The sequence below is a fragment of the Triticum aestivum genome, chromosome 2A (genome assembly GCF_018294505.1).
Source record: "Triticum aestivum cultivar Chinese Spring chromosome 2A, IWGSC CS RefSeq v2.1, whole genome shotgun sequence".
Taxonomy (NCBI): domain Eukaryota; kingdom Viridiplantae; phylum Streptophyta; class Magnoliopsida; order Poales; family Poaceae; genus Triticum; species Triticum aestivum.
In genome coordinates, this window is record NC_057797.1 from 60,635,144 (window position 1) to 60,650,664 (window position 15,521).

At 39.7% G+C, this 15,521-nt stretch overlaps 1 protein-coding gene and 1 long non-coding RNA gene across 2 annotated transcripts; one reads left to right on the top strand and one right to left on the bottom strand.

The window, feature by feature from the left end:
* Window positions 1-204: 204 nt before the first annotated feature.
* Window positions 205-4,623, top strand: LOC123187456 (uncharacterized). The gene is made up of 6 exons (XR_006494010.1): window positions 205-516; window positions 598-786; window positions 1,199-1,338; window positions 1,745-1,835; window positions 3,036-3,172; window positions 3,787-4,623. It is a non-coding gene; the product is annotated as an uncharacterized lncRNA (long non-coding RNA).
* Window positions 4,624-12,977: 8,354 nt separating this feature from the next.
* LOC123184708 (protein PYRICULARIA ORYZAE RESISTANCE 21) lies at window positions 12,978-14,563 on the bottom strand. Its single transcript, XM_044596786.1, has 3 exons — window positions 14,441-14,563; window positions 14,222-14,303; window positions 12,978-14,102 (listed from the first exon to the last, which is right to left on the bottom strand). The coding sequence occupies exons 1-3, from the start codon at window positions 14,450-14,452 to the stop codon at window positions 13,252-13,254; spliced, it is 945 nt and encodes a 314-aa protein (XP_044452721.1). The 5' UTR covers window positions 14,453-14,563; the 3' UTR covers window positions 12,978-13,251.
* Window positions 14,564-15,521: the final 958 nt, after the last annotated feature.

The following is a 15,521-nucleotide window of genomic DNA, read 5'->3' on the forward strand; positions in this document are numbered from 1 at the left end:
GAAGATAAATAGATTAAAAGTTTTTTGCAAAAAAAAAAAAGCTACCACTGCAATGTGGAGGACAGCTCGGGAGCTTCCCTCAACGACAGAAAAGAAAAAAAGGACAGCTCAGGAGCTGCACATGACTCTCATGTGCGTCTATAATTGACTTGCCATGCTTTGACGTAACAAAAGTAGATCAAGAAAATTAATCAATCAACGCATCGTGAAGAAAATAGCTGGAGGAAGGTTGGTTTTCTTGACCACCGCATGTGATAAATAATATTTTTATTTTTTCTGGGCGCCGGCCCGCCCCCACCTCCTCCCTCACTCCCGGCGCCGCCCGACCCCCAACCTCCCTGGATCCGCGTGCATCGACGCCGGCTTCGCAGCGGCGCTTGATGTGGAGTGCGGCGGAGTAGAGGAGCGGGCCTTCTTCCTCACCTCACAGCACTATCCTCCTCCATGACCACGCAGCCGCAGCGGCAGAGAACCCGAATCCCTAGCCAGCAAGCTCAGGCAGCCATGGATCCATGGGTACGAATCCCTCCTCTTCTCTCTCTCTGACCCACCCCCATCTCTTCCCCCCCCCGTCTCTGACCCCCGTCGTCGTCTCAGGGAGCAATGTGCAGATGCTGGCCACCGGAATCTCTCGTCACTTCACATCTTGCATCGCGCAGACAGGGGGCATCAGCCTGCAGCGAGAGGATCGGCAACATCCGCGCGGCCGCGGCGTCGTGCCGGCCCACTGCTCGCAAAGGACAGGAGCCCATGCACGGCTGCACATGCACAGAAGCAGGCAAACTGGTACTTCCCCAAAATTCCCAAATTGATAATTAATGGCTTGATTTTTTTTCTTTCAGTTCTATACATCTTATACAGTCCCGATCTTATACAAATTGCAATATAGGTAGTCATGGTCAAGTAAAATCAGAATCAGAGAAGAATCTATTTGGTTATTAAAAGAAAAATACATGAGATAACTGAAGTTGAGGAACATCATTTATTGTCATTGCTTGAATTGGAAGAACAACAGCTATGAAGATGCCATCACAGATTTTAGAAGCATGAAGAATCGAGAAACTGATTTTCATGTCTTATATCTCAACTTTTTTTATATGAGCTAACTTAATAGTTTGATGGTTCATGGTTGATAGTGGAATGCCTTGACCAGATGTAGTTACTCCATCTTGTAACCTTGTACTGATGCCTCCTTTAGTTTGGCCTGCCCAGGTTTTTCTTTCAAGCTCTGCCACTGCCGAAGACCACGGTGGGAGAAGTTTTACAGGAGCCTCGTCACCAACAGCGTCTGCAACGTCTCGGAGGGGACAAGAATATCGCCTGACATTTTTCTCAATGGTACGATTCCTATATCAGGTTGTATGCGATTTTTATAAAAATCTTTGAAATCTGACAATGTATGGTATATCCGCAAAGTGAACGGTCTGTGTGTCCATTCATGAGTAAGGATTGGGAGAGTTTGCACCTGGGGCAGAAGAATTAGTCAATTGCTCACTTCAGCGTCATGTTTTAATATTGCTGTCTTGCAACTAGAAGTACTGGAGGGCTGGATAATATTGACGCTAGCTATCCAGCTATGGTTCCAACAACTTGTGCGCTCCAATGTACCTTTTTTAATCCTTACGTTTACACATAAATCACATTGCTTGCGGTATCAGCACAATCAATTGTAACCGTAGTCTCTCATTTGTATGACATTACAGCCAACATTTAGTCTCTCATTTGTCTTCTCATTTATATACAGGATGGCTACTGACTAAATTCAGATATATGGAGTTCCAGAATCAGTTCTGCAACTTCTTTTTTGCGGGAATCAGTTCTGCAACTTGAGCAAGGTATGCGACCATCTAACTTAATCCTTGCATACAGTAGAAGATCTATCCTACAGACATACATCATCTACTTTTCTGAATTCCACTGGCATCCCTTAGTTGTGTTTGTGGGTCAAAAACATGTGCGTACTACACTTTGCGTAGGCAGCAGCCGGAGATAATATGTTGCAAGGTGTTATGTACCTAATAAACATCTGATAAAAAGAGGCATTTTCTTTCATCTCGATCAGAACACTAACAATGCTATTTGGTGCTCTTTCTAAGAAACTGTATGTTCAAGAATTGATCCAAATTTAAATGTTAAGAAAGTTTACATTCTCTCATAGGAAAAAAACACGAACTCCCATCGCAGGGTCGAACTGCCGGCGCGCTAGGGTTAGCGTCGGCGCCATCCCGAGCCCCACCCGCCTATCGGCCCCTCCCGGGACGGCTGCTAGTTCTGGCACTTTGCCACTGTGATGCCCACTAGATCTCGCGCTTTGCGAGCGCATGCCGTTTGTTCCTCCGCATCTGCCACTTCGGTGCAACCACTCCGTCATCCATAAATAACGTGAAGGCAAGGCTCCATTCAAGGGAGCGTGGCTAGCGACTAGACCGTCTAGGTGGACGCGATCTTGAGCAGCGAAGAGCGGATGCTCCGACAAGGCGAGCGTGGTTTCAGGCGACTTTTGCTTAGTTTGCTAACGAGATTTCTGTCTCTTAAGGCGAGCGTGAGGCCACGACAAGGTAAACCCTCCTGTACAGCGAGAACAAACAATTAGGCAACAGTATCATATTTCAACGATGGGCATGGCTACATATTTTTTATTTTATTTTATTTTTGGTTGAGCACAGTTGTATATTGCTAAAAGGGAATATTTCAATCTGGTTTGTGAATGCACACAATGCAAGGATAGTTTAAACAAATACAAGTATCAGCCATATGAAGGTCATCGGGCGTTTGGAAGAGAAGAATGATGCATATATCATCTCAGTTCAGGTCGCTGGAGTTGTTTGGTTTTTCTTCTCATGTGGATGCTTCATACTGTAAACTAAGCTCTGTACTTGAAGACAATCACCAAGGCCTTTTCTTTACAAACTAATCTAAACTTTTTGTTCTTCTCAAGTAGCTATTTTATTTTGCTAATTCTGTGTATAGCCGCTATTAAACAGAAGTCCTTTGATGTCAGATGCAAAGTTGATGAAGTTTTTTTTCTATGTCAGATGCTCTTGTTTAGTGGGACGCTATGCAGGTTGTGGTGAATGGTGCCGCTGCTGCAGCTCATTGGTTCTAGCCCGACATTCAGCTCTGAATGGACGTGTGTCAGGGACAGGATGATCACAATCCAGGTTTTGACACGGTATTTTCTCTTTCTAATCTACTATAGCAATTATTAGTAGCCGCATGTGGAAAGGTTTGGCAATTCAAAGTACTTCAAGAACCTGTTATCATTGAAGCCTGCTTATTTGACATCTTCGATAGTATGCTGTAAATTACATTTTTTTGGTATACTGTGTAAGAGAGATGATGTTGCATTTCATTTATCTTTGACGATCATAATCAATGGACATCTGGCCAATTGATTTATCATTGAATTGGGACAAGTGAAAATGAATAGAAACTAACAGAATAGAGAATTTATTTAGTTATTTGCACAAACAGTCGATTCTTATGTTGTAAGTTTTGTTATAACAGTGGGTAAGAAAATAAACTATATTCCAACTGCCGGGTAGGTAGGACCATCCTATTTACCCAATGACTAATTTGATTCTTCATGTTTGTCTGGAAGCTAGGATAATTTTAATGTGATTTTTTCATGATTCTTCATGTTCGTCTGGAATCTAGGATAATTTTAATGTGAATTTTTCAAAGACATCCAGTGTTTGATATAGTCTAATTTAATATACCAGCGATGGTGGTATTGAATCTGCGAAGAAAATATATACTCATTTCCTAATTGCGTCTTTTAATCAGGAGGTCAGGACCAAGCTTTAGGCAGAAAAGTGGGACAATCTTCAGTAAGCTACAATGTTCATGTCTTCTTATATCATTTGACTGATGTGTTCTTGTATCATTCTTCTACTTTCGGAGCTATTACTGTGATCGTTTTGACCTCATGTCTTCTTATATCATTTGACCTTATCTAGATATTAGTGGTTCTTAATCCAGCAAGGTCTTGAATATTTTTCGCTTTGTCCATTCAAAATTTTGTTTGTCTAGCAACGTTCATGAATTAAGCTTTGATTCGAAAAACAACTTTCATTGTTATAGGAGAGACAAAGAGCAACAACAAGCCACTGTAGATATTGTGTAGTAGCAACATTAATGATCTGCTAATGTTATAGGTTTTTTTTCTTCTTTCCTTAATATTTACATGACCAATGTGTATTTTTAATGATCAAACATGCACATGTCACATTAAGAGGTTGAGAGTAGCTCAAAAGATATGCATACATCCTCTACCTTTTACCTAATGAAATATTTCTAAAACCATAGTAGATGTCAGGTGTAAATTCCTTGAAGAACTGTTGGTTTTTGTAATTATTTCGTGAAACTTTCAATGTAGGGTTCTAGGATTGGTGAATAAGCAGGGTTGTTTTCTTTCTTTAGTATCTGCATGATCAAGTCGGTCTGTACTTTTAATGATCATACCTGCACATGTCACATTAAGATTGAATATATTGTGACTTTTCTAACCATTCCTTGTTAATTGCTTGAGGAAAAACTAATAGGAATATTTTTCTTAGAAATCTCAAGGAAGTAATTGTTCTCACTGTGTTGGTAAAGTAACATATTTTTGTTGTATGTATACTTAATTTGAGGAGATGTAGATTTTCTTATTATCTTATATATGTTTCTTTTCTTTTTTTTCTTCTTGTGAAAAATGAGTTCAACAACAAAGGGGTCCTCATTCTGGCCTCCTGGGGTTGAAATGATTACCCCTTTAATTGATTTGAAGATTGTTAATTTTTTTATTTGGAAACGCTTGGAAGCTTTCCTTTGTTTTGGTGTTATGAAGATCTTATGCAACAGGGAGTTTTCACCAATGCCACAAAGATGCTTATTGCATATGTGAAATTAAAGGAAGGGGGCATTTTAGTAAATTAGATTGTTGTATGCAGTTGCGTGCATGTTGATTGTTGCTTTATTATGTATAATAAGCGGGTGAGAGCGTTTTCAGTAAATCCATGTGTTGGCCCGTGGCAACGCACGGGCAGTCTGCTAGTTATTGTTAGGAGATTCCGTGCACTAGCAAGAGTGGCAGTGCAAAAAATAACAGGGGAATGATAGAACAATGAAAGAGCACATGTGCTAAGGGAGAATTGCGTGAATTAAGGACCTTTTTCGGGTTTAAAGTTTTTCATCGAAATTCTTCTCCCCCCCTGTATAAGAGCCTTTTAAACCAAAGGATAATCAATTACATGGGAAAAAGTAATGGAACTTAAATTTCAATTTTTAGTGTTTAGTGCACTCTTCTCATTACTGCAAATATCACGTGTTTTGTTCCATGAACCATTCGAGTGCGCTAGTTCAAAAATTCCAACACTTTTAAAGCTATACTTTAAAAAAGGAGCATATGAGAATAAAATAAAATAAAAAGTAAACATAAACTATTTTAAATAAATAACTACATTTATTTTCTATTTTTTCCTTCTCCCTTTTTCCTTTTTTTACTTTGATGCCTTTTCCTGTTATTTATTTATTGATTTCTTTCTTCACACTGTTCATTTTCATTTTGTTTGCTTTTTGCGGAAACATGTAAACACTTTTAAATTACATGAAAATATATTCTAACACACATGATTTTTTTTACCAAATGTATAGCATATGTTTTTCTAAATGCAATTTTTTTAATGATGCGAGATGATTTTTTTACAAATAAATGGATATTTATATTTAGGTTCATTAATGTTTTGTTCTAATGCATGTTTTTTGTATATGTAAATATTATATATTTTTGGGAACAGTAATAGTTCTTATAAAATATGGATATACATGCTTGGTAGAAAATCAATGCATTTTAACCTAGTGGTGGAAAGGGCCGATGTCTTCACGGTTCACGCCCATCCAGGTTCAAGGCATAGTACTTGCAGTTAGGATTTGTTGCACCAACTATACTATAGAGGCTCTCTTATAATCTTTTTGTCAAAAAATATATAGTTTTTAGATTTAAACATACATGTTAAAACATTGTTTGGTCCATTTATGCTTCCATTCAGGCGCTGCTTCCTTGTACGTTAACTCAAGGCTTATATGCCGCTTAGGGCAACATCTTGTTTGTTGGTAGTTGCACAAGACTAGGGCGACACTCGTCATGTCGGTAATACGAAGAACCAATTTGTGGGTGTGGTTGGATGTTTAAAGGGGGGCTGTACCCTTGGCACATCAGAGATAAAACCGCATGTTTAATATCCGTGTGTGAAATATCCATTCAATGGAAGATGACGTTCCCGTTGATGGCGAGGCACCTATAGTAACATTGTCAATCTCAAGATCTGCCGACTCAATCTCTCGAAATGCTCATAGAGGTCTGGCGTACCTGCATGCATTCATAGGGCTGAGTTTACGTGCATATACCTGAGCGTCTACAATCGCATTGCATTTCTTAAAAAAAGTACCCTTCATGCAAAACGCATAAGGATTTTTGTGCATCGAATAATTTGGGGTTAAACCCTGATTGGGAACGTATGCGCGTGCTCTAGTGTTGACACACGTCACACATGGCACACATCTCCGCGTGAATTGATTTTCTATTTTTGCCTTTCTTTTTCTTGTTTCATTTGAGTTTTTTATATGCTTTGATTGTTTTTCTTTTCGTTTTTTTGTTTGTTCATGAGTATATGTAAGTTTCATGATGGAGTACATAGGTGAATCCACGAAGTACAGGCACGCCATATGTGGTACATGTAACCACGAGGAGTATATGTATGATACAAGGGAAGTACATGTACCCTATGCGGGAGGGTACATGTTGCACCGTGCGTACAATTCATGTTGCCAGGCGTACATGTTGCATATGTGGGTAGTAAATGTTGCATCGTAGGAGAGTATATGTTGCACTGTGCAACGAGTACAAGTGGCACTACGAGTGACAGCATTGTATGTGTGGAAGTACAACTATGTTTTGACTGGAAGTACACGTATATTTTTGTTGGAAGTACAAGCTACTCTGAGGAAAAATTCACCAAAATGTATTAAGACGCGATTTAGTTTTGAAATGTTGATGCAAAACAGTTCGGAATTCGGACACTCAATTCAAAATATATTTCATTAAAAAAATGTACGCATGTACAAAGAACCTCCCATTCTCCTAGCTCTTTAGCGACGACAAGTGATCACCCATACATTACGCCACACCTTGAGATGAGATGCATTTGAACTAACCTTTGAGAGAGTATATTACCAGATTTTTCCACCCTAGAGTCGTGGTGCGTCTCGTGTGCGATGGGCGAGGTGGCCCATTTGCCATGTAGACCCCGCAAATGTGACACACCCATGACACCACATGCGTCCTTGTCTTCGACTCTTAGTGCCACACACGCACTCGAGATAGCCACATCCTGCACGTAGGGCGTGGGAAAGCGAGCAAGCACGTGGTGATTTGGTGCTGGGAGCTAAAATGGGCTGGGCCTATGGAATCGGTCGGGCCAAACTTGTTTCCAGAAGAAAAAACTCAAAAATTAAAAAAATCAGTTTAGAAATTTTTTTTTACAAAATATTAAGAAATGTTCATAAAGTATTAAACAATCCCTACCTTTTGTCTTAACTGTTTGAAATAAAAAACTTTTAAAATGTTCATAGGTTCAAATGTTTAAATTGTAGAAATAATCAAGAATTTTAAAAATATGTTCACTAATAATAGAAGTGTTCATGATTTTGGAAAATGTTCATAATATATTTAAATTTTTTAATGTATATTTGAGAACTGATCAGCGTGTATTTAAAAAACATCCATCGTATATTTTTAAAATGTTCATCACGTATTTATAAATGCAAGGGTTTATAAAATGGTCATCACGTATTTAAATAATTTACATCCCATATTAAGAAATGTTCGTCGTGTATTAATTTTTTCATCAAGTCAAAAAATGCCCACTTTGAATTTTAAAAAATTTCATTGCATATTTTTAAAAATATTGAGTATTTAAAATGCACATATTAGAAATTTCGTCACATATTTGTAAAATGTCCACTCCATAAATAAAAATATTCATCTCATAGCTAAAATTAAGACTAATTGTGAAAATATTAATCACACATTGAAAATGTTCATCATGTATTTGTTAAAATAATTTCTATATAAAACAGAGAAACATAAAAAGAAAGAAAATGAAAACAAAAAATAAATACACAGCAAATACCCATACGTACGAAAAAAAGAAATAAACTACTAGAACAAACTATGCAAAACAAAGCGAAAGGGGAAGAAAGCCGAAGAAACAAATTAAAATGGATATACCGAATGAACATGAAAGAAAAAACCAGTTAACCATTAATGGACCGGGCTGAACGCATGCATACCGCTACGCGCGTGCTCTTATCATTGATATTTTCTTCTGAAAAAGCTTAATTTTGTTTACTGTGAGTGTGTGACATCCATCCAAGAAAAGACTAGAAGTTATACATACACACTTTTCCTTCTTCTCCACTTTACCTATATGTAAGTCGCCTGAAAATAGATTTTCGGTCGGTCGATTTTTTTAACCGCTGATTTTTGCTTTCAGATTCTTCTTTTCTTCCTAGTCAATTCTATCAGCAGTTTTGGGCAGTTTTTTTTATTGACCACATATTTTGGTCAGTCGATTTGCTATTGGGCTGAAGCCTATTACATGTGCCAGCCAGCCTTCCCCTCTCTCCGACTCTTTTTTAAAAATGTTTTTCTGTTTTTATGCGTTTCTGCTTGTGTTTTTAATTTTACTTTATAAGTTGTTTTAAGGTTTTTCCTTTTGTTGGTATTTTTGGGATGTTGGGCCAGTGTAAATGTATTCACATAAATACTATGCTACATGTGTGAAAATTACGCTCTTATATGATTGTTGTTTGCATACTACAAAAAGTATAATTTTAGTACAAGTTTGTTTTTAACTTTTTAAATTATGTTTCTTCTTAAAGAGTAATACCAATCCCAAAATTTCATTATTTTGATTTTCATTTAATTATTATTTATTTTTATTATTATTTGATGATAATACGATTGCCACTAATTCATTTCTTCTCAATAATTGTTTTTGCATTTTTTCACTATTACATGCTTATTCTTGAATATTTTTGTGTATATTGTGTCAAATTTTGTCATTGTTTGTTTTACATTTGTTTCATTTTCTTTCTTATTAAAGGTAAATACTAATGCCACTAAATTATTCCTTTTTTACAAATGCTCATTATTTTGATACTTTTTAAGTTTTATTTCATTTTCTTTCTTATTAAAGGGTAATACCAAAGTCACTAATTTATTGTTTCTTACAAAACTTCATTATATTAATTTTAATTTTTTTAAATCTTATTTCTTCTATAATTATAATACCAATGCCACTAATTTATATCTTTTGAGGATACCTCCATATTTAGAAACATTCCACTCTTATTCGTGCATATATAAAAAAGCACAATTTCTGTGCAAATTGTCTGCAAACTTTGTAATTCTTTATATCTTCTTTCTTAAGAATACCAATGCCGCCAATTCATTCTTTCTTAGAAAACCTTGTTATTTTGATTTGTTTTTGTTTGTATTTTATCTTCTTTCCTTTTAGTGGTGGCACTATCTATTCGCATTCATGATTTTTTTAGAAATTCTACTATTTTATTCTTATTCTTGCCTATTATAAGAACTGCAATTACTATGTTAGTTGTGTGAAAAAAATTGTTATTATTTGTTTTGCTTTTAAATTTTCTTTCTTCTTAAAGGATAATACCAATGACACTAATTCATTCCTCAATAGAAAACTTCGTTTTTTTATTTTTTGTAGTTGTATTTCATTTTATTCGTTTTAGTGGGTAATACCAATGCCACAAATTCAATTTTCCTTAGAAAACTTCACTTTTAATTTCTTCTTCTTTTTAAAGGGTAATACCAATTCCACTTATTAATTAATTCTTGGAATACTTCATTTTTGTTTTGTTATTTTTATTTTGGACTGTTATATATTCCAAACGTTCGGATTATAGGTATAGATCCGAACGATCCCACAGCAGTGTGATTGCATGCAAGCTCGCTAACAAAACAGCATGTAATATGCGTTAAATGCTTTTTCATTACGAAGGAATTCAGCCTCGTAAACAACTGCATGCACATAAAAACAAAATTGATGATGTCACAAAAGATTCCACTAAAACTCAAAATTCAAAATGTTTTGTAGTTCAAACCGTTGCTCGGATTATAAAACTGTTTTCACATAAAAAATTCGTCTCGACGAGACCTACGAAACTAGATGTCATGTTGATATGTTTCGACGACTTTTTTTTCGGGTAAAAAGTTACCACGCCTAGGGTATACAAGTTATCACGTCTGTGCTATAAAGTTACCACGATGTTTACATAGGCAAATTCCGGGCATAAAAATAATTTCTTTCTACTTTCTCCCACGTGCAAATGCACTAAGAGTGCAGAAAAACTAATGCCATCGTATATTCTCTTTATTTTGAAATTTCAAAATATTTTGTAGTTCAAACCGTCTGTTCGATCAAAAATTTGTTTTCACAAAAAAATCCACCATGGCGAGACCTTCGAAACTAGATACCATGTTGGCATATTTCGAATACTTTTTTCTGGATCAAAAGTTATCATGCCTGGGCTAAATAAGTTATCAGCTCTTTATACATATATTACCATGTTATTTACACAGATCGATCGTACCGGAGTATGTTTTAGATAAGTTTTTTTATGGGTCAAAGTTATCGTGGTATTTGTACTCAAGTTATCAGGACCGAGAGTCTATATTACCATGCTATTTACACAAAAGGTTATCAGAGTATGTTTTCAACAAATTTTTTTCACGGATCAAAGTTATCGTGGTGTTTTTACCTAAGTTATCAGGTCCGGGCAACCTATATTATCATGTTATTTACACAGATCGTACCGGAGTATGTTTTAGACAAGTTTTTTTATGGGTCAAAGTTATCGTGGTGTTTATACCCAAGTTATCAGGACCGAGAGTCTATATTACCATGCTATTTACACAAAAGATTATCACAATATGTTTTCAACAATTTTTTTTCACGGATCAAAGTTATCGTGGTGTTTTTACCTAAGTTATTAGGTCTGGGCAACCTATATTATCATGTTATTTATACAGATGTTATTGGAGTATGTTTGCAAACAATTTTTTTACATGAATAAGTTATCGTGATGTTTGTACTTAAGTTATCATGTCCGGAAGTGTATATTAACATGTTATTTACACGAGAAGTTATCAGTGATATGTTTTTTCAACAAATTTTTTACACGAGTCAAAGTATCGTGATATTTGTACTTAAGTTATCATGTCCGGAAGTGTATATTAACATGTTGCTTACACGAGAAGTTATCAGTGGTATGTTTTCAACAATTTTTTTTATGGGTCAAAGTTATCGTGGTGTCTGTACCCAAGTTATCAGGACCGGAAGCCTATATTGTTATACTATTTACACACAAAAAAATTATCAGTGTATGTTTTCAACAACTTTTTTTTCGCGGGTCAAAGTTATCGTGGTGTTTGTACCTAATTTATCAGGTTCGGGAGCCTATATTACCATGTTATTTACACAGATGTTACCGGATTATGTTTTCAACAACTTTTTTCCACGGGTCAAAATTATCGCGGTGTTGATACCTAAGTTATCAAGTTCGGAAGTGTATATTATCGTGCTATTTACAAAAAAATTATCAGTGTTATGTTTTCAATAACTTTGATCCACGGATCAAAGTTATCGTGGTCTTTGTACCTAAGTTATCAAGTCTCGAAGCCCGATGACATGCATTGGTTGCGTGCTCGTGGTCTTGAAATGAAGATAAACATGCTACCATAATGGGAGCAAGGATTGCGTGCTCCCATCTCAATCCTCTCAATTTTCCATGATAACTTAGGTACAAAATTAGAGGGTAAGACAACAAAAGTAATTTAGGTGAGCTGGTTAATGAGCCTGAGCTTAGTTACGAGAGACTCAGGTCTGAGTCCAAAGGCACCCCACACACAAACATCAAATTTATTTCTAGTTTTTTGGCTGTAATGCAAAGGAGCGGTGGTATGATAAAGGAAAACGTAACTTATCTTTAACCGACGAATAGAGTTAGCTGGGTTGGTTATCGGGTCGGCCCTGCACGCAGCAGGTGCAAGGATTGAGTGCCATAGCTCTAACTTTTTTTTTGAAAAATGAGCGAGCGACGGGAAGGTGGAGCGCTCGAGCCGATCGACTCGTTCGGATCTATTCACAAGGTGAGAACGTTCGGAAAATACAAATTCCGTTTTATTTTTCCATTTATTCTTTAAATTTATACCACTGGCTTAACGGGTTGTTGATTTTATTTTGTTTGCAAAAGGCTTGAGTGCTCTCTTTGGCTGCTCGTTGAGCTGGGGTTGCTGCTTCCATCATGCCCAGCAGCTGGGCCACCTTCTCAAGGTGGAGCCCAAACCCCCAATGGGCCTTGGAACGACTCCGTGCACGTGCTGCCTTCTTTGCTCCATCGGACATCGGTCTTGCCTTACGTGTGGTTACTATGCTGCTGTTGCATCATCGAAATTGACTGACATTGGATCAGTCTATTTGGTAATCAATGATATATTAGAAATTGACTGACCCAAATCATAAAACCAGGCAACTTCCCCGTAGTCGGTCTCTTTCTTCTCACCGCATCGCTCTACCGTGAGTGGCTTCCCCTGCCAGTGTCCACAACAATAATCCTACACCTACGTACCCATCTAGGTAATAAACCTCCTAATCTACTCCCCTCCCACCCCCAAATTTTCATGGGGTGGGGCCCGGGCTATTTTTTCAAATCATCCCAAATCAGTTTTCACGTAGCTCTACGTAGAAGCGGGTTATGCCAAATAGCTGTAGTTCTCCAAATCAGCTATAGCAGAGGTATACCCGGCTATTTGAGAACTTTTTCTGACAATTATACAAGAACCTTATAGTCTATCATTTAACGGCACCATGCTCAAACTGCTATAGCGGTGCTATAGACGGCTATTTAAAACATTGACAAATACTAGCATTTCCAAACTTTTAGTGCCCCAAAAATTCAAATTATCTATACAAAGCTACATCAATTGTTCCGAGAGCATATATTTTCACACTGAAAAATGTACGTGGCAGCTACACCTTCTTTGCTACAGGTACACATAAACAAATGCAGTACTGTGCACGAAACATACAGGACAAACATGGAACATCGAATTACCACGAAGAACAACATGCAGAGAGGTGGTCGAACTGCCATGCATGCACGGTTGCCGGCTTGAGATCACATGACAGTGCACGCACTGGGCGGGTACTCCTCGTAGATGAACCTCCCCTCCTGCACGATCCGGCAGCCCTTGCACCCTCTGCACGACGACGCCGGCCCGCCGCAGCCCATCGGCGGGGGCTGCATCATCTGCAGCGGCGTCGGCATCGGCGGCGGCCACGCCCCGTACCCGCCGCCACCGCCGCCGCCGCCGCACGAGCCGCACCCTCCTCTGCAGTACGCCGGGCCTCCGCACGTCTGCCTCTTCGGGGTCGCCGGCACCGCCCAGGGCGGGTGCTGAGGGTGGTGCGGGGCGGGGTAGGCCGGCATCTGCGGCGGCTCGCACGGCCACTGCGGCTGCTGGGGATGCGGGTACTGATGCACGCCTCCCCAGTGGCTCGGGTCGCTGCACGGCCACGGGTAGCAGAGGTTGCACATCTGCGTGAACTGCAGGTTCACCGTCGTCGACGGTGCCGCCGGCGCGGCCGGTTTGGGCTTCTCCTCGCCCTTCTTCTCATCCGTCTTCTTCTTTTCTTCCTTCTTTTCCTCCTTCTTTTCTTCCTTCTTTTCTTCCGGCTTCTTCTCGTCGGCCTTCTTCTTCTCATCCGGCTTCTTCTCATCGGGCTTCTTGCAGCAGCACTTGCAGCCATCGGCGGCCGGCTTCTTCTCCTCGGGCTTCTTCTCCTCTGGCTTCTTCTCCTCCGGCTTCTTGGCATCGGGCTTCTTTTCTTCGATGATCTTGATGTCCTTGATAGCCTTGCACGCCTTGCATCGCAGCTTCTTGGACAGCTTCACCGGGTCGAATGGGCCGGAGACGGTCACCGTGTTCTTCTTGGTGTCGAAGTTGATGGTCCTGATCTTCTCCTTCTCTGATCCATCGATGTTAATCGCATCGAAGTTAATAAGCGAAACATAAAATGGTTCCACTTCTTATCACATGGTTAATTTGACACAACTAAATTGAGTGCTTGACTATTGTACTACGTACCTTGGAGTTTACATAGCACTTTCTGAATCTTCCTGTAGCATTTCTCGCATTCGAGGTTGGCTTCAATGATCAACGTGGATACCTGGTGGATACACGCATGGCAGGAGAATCAACACAAAGAGCTCACAACACCATCACTACAACTTCCAAATTAACCATGCATACATGCATGCATGCAAAATTTAACTCAAGCATGTACGCATGAAACGGGGCACTCACCTTCTCTGCCATGGCTGGAGCTGAGGCGCGAGCTCCAACGAACGTTTAATCGCAGGGTTGCCACAAAAAGGAAGAGGGAATATATATAGGGGACTCTTACTTAATCATGGCAATTGCCTAAGAAATATGTCATTGTTGCAGTGCAGCATCACACTTGTGGTCATCTTGATGAGATGGCGTGGCAGTGGTTACGCTCCACCGTCGCCATGACTCGTCACACACCGAAATCCGTGCCATCATCTAGTGAAATAACAAATTTTTTTAGCTAGGCATAATCGAATAGGAGTAGAACGTACACCCACCCACCGTATATTGCACTCCAAGAAAGAACAAAAATATAATTGCATGCACGGCGCCGGCATAGCCGGTGAAGGGGGAATATGGCATCACATGAGCGTGATGAAGACCTAATCAGTAGTTTAAGCGTAAGATTCGGGGCAACAACCTTTCCCCGCCACGATCATCACGGAGCATGAGCTAGCCTGAACATGGGACAAATAAGTCGCCGTAGTTGGTCCGGACACTGCTGGCACTACGCCGGGGCATGTTGCCAAAACGCCACGAGGCGAACCTTCTCACGACTTGTTTCCCGTACCGGGGTGCATAGAAAACGCGCATGTCGGCCGCACCGAGCCGTCGTCACGTACGTACATGGAACTCGATGACGATTTGGGGCCGTTTTTGACGCGATCTGTGCGGGTATATCCTTCAGAGTTTCGGTGACGGGGGTGAGCTGCAACAACCCATCGATCGGCCAACCTCATGTCCAAGTGAAAATGATCCCGTAGATGGCTCGGCTGCGTACACATGGATGCCAACAATGGTCAACGACGACAGCTATGTCGAAATGATCAGCTGGCTGGCATGTACGATTGGATCGTCGCCAACCACCGATATGGACGGGTGGGCGGCAAGGTACTGCAAACCGGGGGAGAGCATGTCGTGGAGCATCTTTCTTGTGACCTGGGCTGTTTGCTATACTGATTAACGTGCATTTGCCATGAGACCAGCCCCAAGCGTTGTTGCGGGGCGGGGATGGGTTTGAGCCGGGCGGTGGTTGTCTTGTGAGACGGCGACGGCG